General features: G+C 41.1%; 2 protein-coding genes across 6 annotated transcripts in view; one reads left to right on the top strand and one right to left on the bottom strand.

Moving 5' to 3' along the window:
* Positions 1-11,068, top strand: part of itgb3bp (integrin subunit beta 3 binding protein) — a 121,577-nt gene that overhangs the window by 28,605 nt on the left and 81,904 nt on the right. Inside the window, exon 8 of one of the 5 annotated variants that reach the window (XM_069521639.1) lies at positions 6,679-6,855. The exons of the other annotated variants lie outside the window; for them this stretch is intronic. Within the exon in view, the coding sequence (XP_069377740.1) occupies positions 6,679-6,734 (56 nt within the window). The 3' untranslated portion in view covers positions 6,735-6,855. Of the gene's footprint in view, positions 1-6,678; positions 6,856-11,068 lie in introns of those variants that run through there. 5 annotated transcript variants of the gene reach the window in all.
* On the bottom strand, positions 4,265-5,946 carry foxd3 (forkhead box D3). The gene has a single exon (XM_020098478.2). It carries the CDS (start codon positions 5,593-5,595, stop codon positions 4,405-4,407), a length of 1,191 nt encoding a protein of 396 aa, XP_019954037.1. The 5' UTR covers positions 5,596-5,946; the 3' UTR covers positions 4,265-4,404.

Genomic DNA, 11,068 nt, shown 5'->3' with positions numbered 1-11,068 from the left:
TTCATTACAACGGCAGTAGCCTATAACTCACTGGTACCCATTAGTTATTAATGCCCGGCCACACCAGCTTTACTTTGTCATTTATTGCTTCATCTCTATGCCTTTTTAAATATTCAGTAACTGCTGTACCTACATTTACAGTCTGTGATCTCCGCCCAGGAGAAGGCTATAGCTTGTGGTGGAGGATGACCTAGTTATTATGGAGGCCTGGGCCTTGCTTGCCAATGTCATAGTTGTCTATCATAGTTCCAGTCAAGTTTGCTACAACAAGTCCAAGTTGATCTTTTCTGCTATTCTATCACACATCTGACATTCAATATGAGGACCAGTAAAGACCAATAATCACAAGCTTCTCTTTTGAGTATGTTATTTATAAAACACATGTTCACATACCATGCACCACTCCTGCAGTATTCATTCTGTGCATTTATATTTATTTTAAGGCTGCGATGACTAATATTTACCATAAGTGCCATTTGTTTTTTTCGTCAAACCAGAATGTGGTTCTGATCCAGTATTTTTAGTGACACTTTACTGGCCCCATTGATTTAAAGGTCATAGGTCACACATGCATTCCTTCCCTCTGATAAAAATGTTATCAACCAGACGTTTAAAACCCTGAATGCTTGGGACAAGATAAGTAGGAAAGGAGGCAAACACAACCATCTTTATGTGGTGTCCCATTAAATGTGGAGTTTTGATAACGTGAGATGAAATTATGAAGGAATTGATCTTCTGAGGGATCAAGAAAATACTGATATGTTATGATAGGACACATTGTGGGTAAATGACAAAAAATTACGTAAATCGGCAAAGGAACAAGTCTCAGCTGCTCCGGACTCCATGACAAACCACACTGCAGATTGCTAATGGCTCATGCTAGCAGCATTAAATGAAGGTGTCAGTCATTGTTATTTCACTTTCTCAAACCAGCAATGACTCAAGTTTTGTGGCTAAATATCAGATCGTAAAAATTCCAGATTCAGGAGTAAACTCCTTTGCATCAATTGTAATCAATTCCATCCTATAATTTTTGTAGCTCTTTTATATTATTCTTTTCATAATTCTTTTTTTTTAATCTCCTGGATTTCCTGTCACCTGGTATATTTTCTCTGATAACCCAGCACTGCCACATAAAGTGGAACTTGTAAAAACGTGTGTTTTCAGCTTCAGCGTGGGCTATGTTAACCTGAAATATATTTGTCAAGATGTATTTAAAGGCAGGTACATAAAATATGATTTTTCTGTCAATAATAAATACTTACTATTGACCTGATGTGCAAAAATACAAAAAATTCAGAATTAAACCTTGGATATGTGGTAGGTTTTCAAAGAGTCTATCCCTGGCACATTCATAGGTTTGTAAAACACCCTAAATAATTCCAGATTACAGAAACGTATTTTTTTTGCTACATCTTTTTGAAAAGCTGTCATAGACTCCCTCTCCAGACTAACACAGACTATGTGTGGTCGAGCTGTGTGAACCACTGCAGCCTTTTCTCCACCTGTGCACACGCACGTGCAGCTGCGTATAGGTCATTATTGAGTGGAGCGCGCGTGAGAGACTGCGGGGGCAAATTGACGTCATAATAACGTGAAAAGCTCGATATTGTATTTGAGTGAACGAATTATAATCTTGTTACTGAGACATTATGAGGAAATTATTCATATTATTTTCATTCTTATTATAAATACGTATTTATGTCACCAAAATAAATAAGGCCTGCTCATTTTTAAAAGGACGTTATGGCCTTTTTTTAACATTTAGAAATGTATTTTCCTAACCTGTTTTTATCAGTGTTGTACTTTCCCACCATCTGCCACTGAAATCTTAAATGAAAACCTCAATATCAGCAATATCGATATATAGAAATAGAAGCATGTGTAAATCCCTACATACAAAGCTGCGCACATATTGTGAATACAGAAAGATGTGGATGAAAACAGACAGCACCATCCCGGTCACACGTCTCCTGCTGCAAATGGAAATAAACGATGGCTAATCTTTCCAGTGTCATCATCTCCTTTAAATCTGCATTTACATGAACTATAAGGATCTATTCAGCCGAAATGTGGAATCGATATGAAAAGGACTGATTGATTTGATTGATATCATTGCTGATGGTCAGGATGATGGTCAGGATGTTTTTTTACTAAACATTTATTTCATTTTTGATTCTCTTAATGAAGAGCAAGAGGTGTCAGTGAACGCCCCCTAGCGGCTTGAGTCTCGTCTCCCCCTCCGAGGTTATAGTCGGACTGAAGTATCACCACACACACACACACCATCACAAACACACACACACCATCACACACACTTATCCAGTGAGACATGAATGAGAGTTTGTCTGATCTGTGGAGGCTGATCCTGGACCTGCAACATGCCTCACACACGTGATAAATATATCTAAGATAAAAACAACTTATATGATTGGTCTGTTTAGTTTATTTTTTACAATGACTTCTGGAATTTATTTACTTGCTCCTCCGGATGCTGATTTGACAACATTTTAATTTCCCAAATATGTCCCCTGAAACAGACCTCTGGGTGTGTTTCATTCATTGCCACTTTAAACTGTCTTTCAGAGTGAGTATATGAATAATACATTCATTGAACAATTTTAATTGTAAAAACAATTATTACAAAACATATTTAGGCCTTTTTACAGAGCCTGTAATATCTATACTTCTTTTACTTTCTATTTTCTTCTACACGTTTCGATATTGATTTTGATAAATGCTGTTACTGTTAAAAGTTTAACGCAACAATAATATCACAACCAATATACTTGTTTTGTATTTGTAATAATAATGTAAATCACGGGGTGATGAGAATAATAATAATTATTATCATTATCCATGTGTTCAGTAGAAATATCAGGGTGACATTGGAGAAGCCTTTTGCATCATCAGCACCTTCTTCGGTGTCTGGAAGTATTGAAGCAGAGAGAGAGAGAAAGAGAGAGAGGCTCCTTTCCCTTTCCCTTTCCCATGGGGATCAGATAAATATAGCGCCTATAACACACAGACACAGACACACACCCTCCACCCCCCGCGCACACACACTCACACACACCATTTGCTGTTTGTGTAAAAGTGATTAGCCAGACACAACTGCGAAACTGTTACCTTTATAGTAGCCAAGCCGCAGAATATCCTGTAAGACGATACGCGCGCTGATGTGAGCTACTAGTAAATTAAAAGGTGTCTAAACTGTGACCTCTACCCAGACTGCGACCATTGTCAGGAAAACAACCATATATATAGAAATGTAGTTTAAAAAATAATTAGATTGTTTTAATTATTTACTGCAAGTTCACATATTTATCACCGGTTTGTCTTAACATTATTCAAATGATTGCTGAAATAAATATGTTTAAAATCTCAGGATGAAACATGTCCTGCATTTTATGAAATAATCCTGACCACATTATCTTTTAATTTAAAATCTGTAACCCATAATAGCTTTAATTATTTTACGCAATTTCTTATTGTTATATTTATATATTTGGCAGCACATATAATTAAAATTTAAGTGTAAACCCAAAATATTCCTTATTAAGGTCTCTTAATAAAGTTCAAGCTTTTTTTAAAAAAAAAGGTAACTGGTTGTGGTTTGGTAGTTTGTTTAAACTGTGGTAAATCATAATTCAATTTCCCACTGTTGCTCGAGTAATAGAAGAATAATATTATTATACATTACAATTAAATTAAAAAGCGCATTTTTAACATCTTGAAATGATATAAATGGTTATTAAACCTGTAAATTACAAAGTAAAATTCACATGATAAGACAATTGCGATTTTATATAATTAAGAAATAACATTTCTGGTTATGTTTGGTTGTAAAAATCATATTTCCTGAAATAAACTGCAACGCCTGAGAAATGTTAAAACAACCACGAGTCTCATTCAATCTATCGAATGATTAAAAAATGTTAATAATGAAAATTTGATTTGAATTCTTTCTGGGATTTATTTACAAATAAATTCAGTTGACAACACAATATAGCTACATAGAATTACATATGGTTGATTCTTTTTTTAATCATTATTATAAACAATCTATTTCCTCAGAGCGGTTTTGTCTCTTGTATGAAAAGGAAGCCAGAACTGGGTCCACTGGAGCCTCCGATACAAAAAAGAAAATCAAGAAAAATAATTATACAGATTTCAAACGAGGACAGAAGAAAACAGAAATGACAGATAAAAGTCAAACAGGTAAAATCTTTTTTTCTACAAATATTTACAAATATTACCTGTACAGAAATATCTCTTCTTCTCTTTTTTCTCTGTTTCAACAACAGTCTTTACTTGGCTACAGAGTCCAGTGCTGCCTATAGATATGTGCTCTTCCCCATAGTGTCTCTATATAAAAATAAGAGTTTGTGTCTTCTGTTAAAGTCATTGTGACGGCCATTTGGACACCGTCGTCGCTGAGGGTAAAACGTGTCCAGAGAGGATATTTGACGGTACACTGAGGATGGGGGCGATGGCGGCGGAGGTCCGGGTGAGGGAGAGGGACTGCGCGCTCAGCAGGGCCGACTGCACGGTCACCGGAGGCCGCAGGAAAGCCTGAGCGGCGCCCGGCGAGGACGAGGAGGTGCTGGAGACCCCGATGATGTTCTCTATACTGAAGGACGGCCTGTTGGACGGCTCTGATTTGATCATGGACGCCGTGCTCAGGCTGTTGAGCTGCAGTTGAAGGCTCGGGCTGAGCTGGGAGTTGAACGCCTTTCTGTTCAGCTCCACCGAGGGCAGGAGGGGGACGCCCGGGGGCAGCATGGGACCTACAGGGGGGATGTATGGGTACTGCAAAGCCGCCGGATGGGTATACGCGGCCGGGTGGATCCCGTAGTGCCTCCCGTAGGGGCCCCCGAGGCTGTACGCGCCGAAACTTTGCATCATGAGCGCGGTCTGGTCCCTGAGCATGTCCGGCTGAACCCTCTTGAACCTTTTCCTCCTCCTGAGGAAGCTGCCGTTGTCGAACATGTCCTCTGACGCGGGGTCCAGGGTCCAGTAGTTGCCCTTGCCGGGGTTGCCGGGCTCCCGTGGGATTTTCACAAAGCAGTCGTTGAGGGACAAGTTGTGGCGGATGGAGTTTTGCCACGCCGGGAACTTCTCCCGGTAATATGGGAAGCGGCTGCTGATGAACTCGCAGATCCCGCTGAGTGTGAGTTTTTTCTGCGGGCTCTGGAGGATGGACATGGTGATGAGGGCGATGTAGGAGTAAGGCGGTTTTACCAGGCTGCTTTTGGGCTTCTGGATCGCACCTCCCGACGCTGCGCTCCCGTCGTGACCCTCTCCCTTGCCGGTGCCAGTCTCTCCCTCCCCGGAGCTCTCGCAGCACGGACTCCCTCCACCGGACCCCATCTCCTCCTTCTCCACTTCGATCTCATCCTCCACCTCCTCGTCTCCCGGCTCACCTCGAAGGTCGTGCAGGATGCCTCCCCCCGGGCTGTCGCAGTCGCTGTCCACCCTCTCCATGCCCTCATCGTCTCCCTCGCCAACCACGTCGATATCCACGTCCTCCGCTGTGAGCACAGTTTGGCCGGACATGTCGCTGGCTCTTTCGCTGCCTCCAGACAGGGTCATCTCACGGCTTACTTACACTGTTTCAAAAAAAAGTCTTCCGGAGCCAAAGGAATGGAGCAGCCGGGTGTGATGGGTTTAGGTGAGACCAGCGCGGTCAGTGCGCACACGGAGCGGCTCTGTTGGACTTCTGTCTCGCTCCTGTCAAGAGATCGGATGTCTCCCAAAGTCTAAATGCGGTGGAATCGGCCGCCAGACAGTCAAGCCAAAGAGCAACTTCAACTTCTGCAAATATTTCTCCACTCGGTAGAAGTGAGCAGGCCCGTGGAAAGCCGCGCGTCGTGCCTCGAAGTTGCTGGGAGATGTTGCGCCTCTTGCTCTCCGACGTCCCTTCTCCGGCGCGTATATTTCCTACAGGAGTGATATTTGGAGAACCAAGTCGAGATGACACATGCTGCTTTTAAAGGCCGGAGCTTTTAAAAGGGCTGTCTGATAGATTACTTTTCCCAGTAGCTATAAGATATACTATCAGTGGAGGACACGTGGTGCGGTGACGACAGACGCCCCCTCTCCTCTCCTCTCTTCTCCTCCCTCCTCTCCTCTCTCTCTCTGTTAAACCATGCAAACTGGAGTTGTTTCATGGATTTGTCAACAATGGGACATCAGCAATGCTGCTTTCCGCTGATTTCTGTGTTCGCCCGTCATAGACCATTTAACGGTGGCGGAGGGAGGAGGAAGAGGGGAAGAGAAAATTGGCCTGCGTGATTGAAAGATCTGATGCGCATTAACTTGGCTGCGTAAAAAAAACAAAACAACAACAACAATCCAAAGCTTTAACTTTTGCAAATACAAACCCTGTTGAAAGCAGCAGAACGAAAACGACGACAGCTAAGTTAACAGACTCTTCTTTTTGTAATTGTCTTAAACAATTTGTTGACTTCTTTTTCAAAAAAATGTGCATGCGTGCATTTTACTACTCTTACGCAAATGTTCCTGTGCGTATTTGAGACTCTGCGCGTAAAGTTTAAACCTTTTTACTTTGTAGTTTTTGGAGCTGAGATGCATGCCTCGATTCTGTGCAGCTTTACAGCTCATAGTGTGAATCCAAGCTGCAGAGCATGAATTCAAGTCTATTTATTCCCGCAGGATTAGCCGACGGTGGGAAGAATATTGAGCAGCAGCAGCAGCAGTGGCGACAATGAATGGATGGAGGGAATAAAGACTTTCCTTAAGAGTTTGTATGAGGTGCTAACGACCCCGATCATTGCATGATTTTACATTTGAAAACAGTAGGAAATGCGGGCAGCGGGTGAATGCAAAGAGAGCGTTTATTCACAAGCATGAAGGTGAGTGCGCGGTGCTGCGCTCAGGGAGAGGATGTCACATCAAATGCAGAGGCTTCCCTGCGCCCTGTGAGAAAATCTAACGAGACTGGGGGGGAAAGGAGGCTTTTGTATTTCAGATCATGTTCAAAGCGACCGTCTCTTATCTGGAAAATGTGCAGTTAATAGAGAAAATAGGATTTTCCGATGTGCCACAGACGATTTAAAGGTGCAATTGATTTTTTATCGGAAGTCTTTTTAGGGGGTTAATGAAAATATCCATAATCGACACCAGCCATTTTTTGTGTGTCAAAACCTTTATTAGAATAAATGTTAACATTAATTTAAATTACAAATTGAGATATTACACGTGTAGTGGTTATTCTCTGCATGCACCTATTTAATTTCATTTAAAAACAGCACGGGACATAATGCATTTTACCGTAGGAGATTTTATTACTACGATTATTATTACAAATGTATCCCTTAATTACATAATCAACATGAATTTCTTAATTGACACGATAACATCAGAATGCATTTTAACAAAAAACACATTTTCATGATATCATTTTGAACGTTACCTTATTTAAAAGGCCCATCAGTGTTATTAACATTGAGTCTGAGGCTCCAGTTTGATCCTTTAATTCTTTCTTTTAGCTCCGTGCGCCACCTCCGACACCTCGTCGTGCTCCCGGGATAAAAGTGGGATTAATCAAACGCTATCATTAATAATGCGTGTATGGGTCGAAGGAGGGGAACGTGGCTTCCGATTAGATCCGCCGTGTGTGTGTGTTAATCTCACGGTGACCTGTGTGATCTGGAGCTCCGTCAATACGGACTACTTAGCAGATGAAATCAGAGTCTACAGCAACTTGTATCCCACTTATCCGCAGCGCGCAGGTGTATTTAAGAAAACACGTTTCTCAGGCCATAAATTAGATAATTACCTTAAATGTTGCTTGTCATTTAAAACTAAAACTGATCAATTGTGAATTTTTTTGGTCATTTTCTTTAAACGATTTCACACATTTCTTCACAGCAGCAAATCCAATCAAACCTTTTCGGTGTTATAAAGCCTTTTCTGGATGGATGCGCAATTACGCATAAAACACAAACGTCTATTAGCCCAAATAGACATGGAGTAAACACAACCTTTGTTTTGGTGCATTACAAAAAAAACAACTAGAACTGTTATATGATAAAATAAAAACACTTGATGAAACGTGTTTGGTTTGTATTTGCCATTTTTCTTATTTTAACTATATATCTTAAGGAGTCAGGGGGTCATGGAGTGTCTTCACCATGTGTGTGTCCATGCGCTGTGTGTGGTTGTGTGTGGAGACAGGTGCAGCCAGCCTCCCTTTAAAAAGAAATCCCGGAGTTGCAGTGTTGTGTGAAAGGCAGAGTAACTGCTGATATAACCTGACTGCGGCGGCACCGAGAGTTGGGGGGTTTGCAAACCGCGTCCTTCCTGTGATCTTTTGAAGCCTCATAAATCCGCTTTTATACCTCCGCAGTTTGTTAATGAAATGTACGTTTTAAGCACACATGCACGACTTAGCGCGACAAAACCTTTTAGCATAATAAGCCAACTCGCTCCGGCATGAAACCATTAGGTGGTGGTGGGGGACAGGCGGACAAGAGAGAGGCGGCGGAGGCTGCAGGTGATGGAGAGGAAACCGTCTCCACATGTGATCACTGCAAACTACCAACAAGGTCACCAAACAAATAAATGTGATCATAATAATGTGCTGCTCCGGTGACTCTGGTTTCTTTTCTCGTATCCTCTGTGTCCCCCTTCTGTGTCAGTGGGGGGTCAGAGGTCAGGGTCACCTGCAGGGGGTGGAGGGTCTTTCTCTTGGGCCTTTCTGCAGGGAGGATGTTTGGGTTTTATAATATTTCTACTGTCAAAAGTGACAAGGAAATGCAAAATAATGTTAATTCGTTAAATAGTGGGTGAATCATTATTAGGCTGTCAGAAAATTTTGCAAAACTTTTCTGCAAATTTCTGATTTCTCCTCTTTTTCCTACCTCACATTTAAAATACATAGCTGGTCACTTCACATAAATAATCAGTTAAAAACATTAAAATGCAAATTCTTCACTGTTTTTCAAGGTCATATGTCCAAATATGGAAAAAATACAGATTGTAATTATGAGGATTTGCAAACAGTGTCAAGCATTTCATTGTGTAACAGATAAAAACAAACGTATCTCTGTCTAAAGTCCTGCACAGAGGTGGATTGTGATTCCATTTTTTGGACACACACTACATAATGTGTAGTGACTCCTTGCTCCCTTTTTGTTTTTGAGCTTTAAATTTCATAAAAAAGTGTTTAAAAATATCTGGCTCAAATGGATTTAATTTCTCTTTCTCTCAGGCAACCATTTCAAACAGGAACCCAAAACTGTATTGATTTAAATAATAAAATCATCACCGACTTGAAAAGATTCGCTTTTGCTATAAAGTGAAAATACAGACATTTGTCCATGTGATAAAAAGTTCAAATATTTTAGTTGACTCATGTTCTTAAATGCAGCTGTTTGTAGAATAAGATTTTTTTTAGAAGGCAACTCATTTAATTTATTAGATGAAGGAGCAGTTGGGGGCAGCAATGATAAATTAATGGTGTTAGGAGTGAGACTGTAATTACGACCATTAGGTTGATTATTTTACACCAGTAGCCAAATATTCAGCTTGTCGGGTTTAATACAAAAGAAGATATTCCCAACATCATTAAAATATATGTTTCACATTTGGATTTTTCATTGTGGACAAGGTGGAGGCCTCAGAGCTCTGACAGGCTGAGAGACGTGAGCTGGTTTTCTGTCTTCTTCTTTTTGGAAATCACCATTTTTAGTCCTTCTCCTAGAATGCACTCTATCAACCTGCGAGTTTCTGTCAAACAATATGATGGAGCTCATTTTTAAACACCACCCACCCTTCAACCACCCCAGCCGGAGCCAGATCTCCCCGTCACAACAAAGCACAAAGGGCCCAAAAAAGAAGACAGGTGTCCACATGTGTGTATAGAGACACATTACAGCAGATGAGGCTGCAGAAGGACTCACGTCTCTCGCTGCAGCTTTTGGAGCTGAGATAAATTAAGTTATCATGGACTTTGAATTCATTTGTTAACATTAACTATTGTAACATTTTAAAGGAAACGATGCCCATGCACGTTTCCAGTTGACTCACCAGTTCACCATGCAATGGTCATATTCTTATTTCCCCACAGATTGTTTCACACAGGTATGGGTTGTGGGTGACATTGTTAAAATGTAGTTTACAGGTTCAGAAACAGACTTTTTGAGTTTGTAGAATAACTGGACATCAGTGTATTTACGTTGTCGATGTTTCTTTCATAAATAACTGCAGCTGAATTCTGATTTTTAGACGTGGATTCTTAGAGGTTGTGTGTTGGGCCTTTATTGAAATTCTGAATATGCCACAATGACTTTTGGTGTAAAATGAAACGTGGAAGAAAATCTATAGGAAATGAAATTATTAATTCCATATAGCCTTCAGGCAAAATACAGATAAACAGAAGTGAAGATAAAAGTGGTGCAAAAATCTATGTTGAGAGCTCATTGGCAGATTCCACAGGGATGTTTTTTAAAATATCTGCTTCACTGACCACTTCATTGATTTTCTAATTATTATCTAAGTTTTAAATATTTAATCATATTTGTATTCAGGATCATATTGTTATTAGTTCCCTGTCCCATTCCCCAAACTTCTGGAACCACACTCCTCACAGCCCCAGCTCCGCCCGTCCACCCCTCATCCGTCAGTGGGAAGCCCCCTCCATCCACCCCCTATCCCCGGGGGGAGGCTGCATCAACCTGGTGGGAAAGTGACACCTTCAGCTAAATGAATCCGGATTACCATGCCAATGTGTACTTGTTAAGTACGTGCAATGTCACTCAGTTTGTAGGCAGGTTTTGTCATTCAGATTGCGCCCTGAGAAGTTGCACATCGCCGCATCACCGCAGCGATTCAGGCTGTAAACGGCGCACATTGGGCCTTTAAAGCGCGCGTTTAACACGGTGCCACGACACATGCGGCCCGGCTCTGCGCCAAATATTCGTCTGCATAAAACAATAGTAAACTATGTGCAAATACGGTCGGGTGGTGGTGGCGACTGGACTTTAATAAAGCAAAGGAGACACAGAGAAATCCAATAAATGTGTGTGATCAAGATGCGTTT

Source organism: Paralichthys olivaceus, chromosome 3 (assembly GCF_024713975.1).
Source record: "Paralichthys olivaceus isolate ysfri-2021 chromosome 3, ASM2471397v2, whole genome shotgun sequence".
In the NCBI taxonomy this organism is placed as follows: Eukaryota; Metazoa; Chordata; class Actinopteri; order Pleuronectiformes; family Paralichthyidae; genus Paralichthys; species Paralichthys olivaceus.
This window is presented reverse-complemented; position numbering and strand designations above follow the sequence as displayed.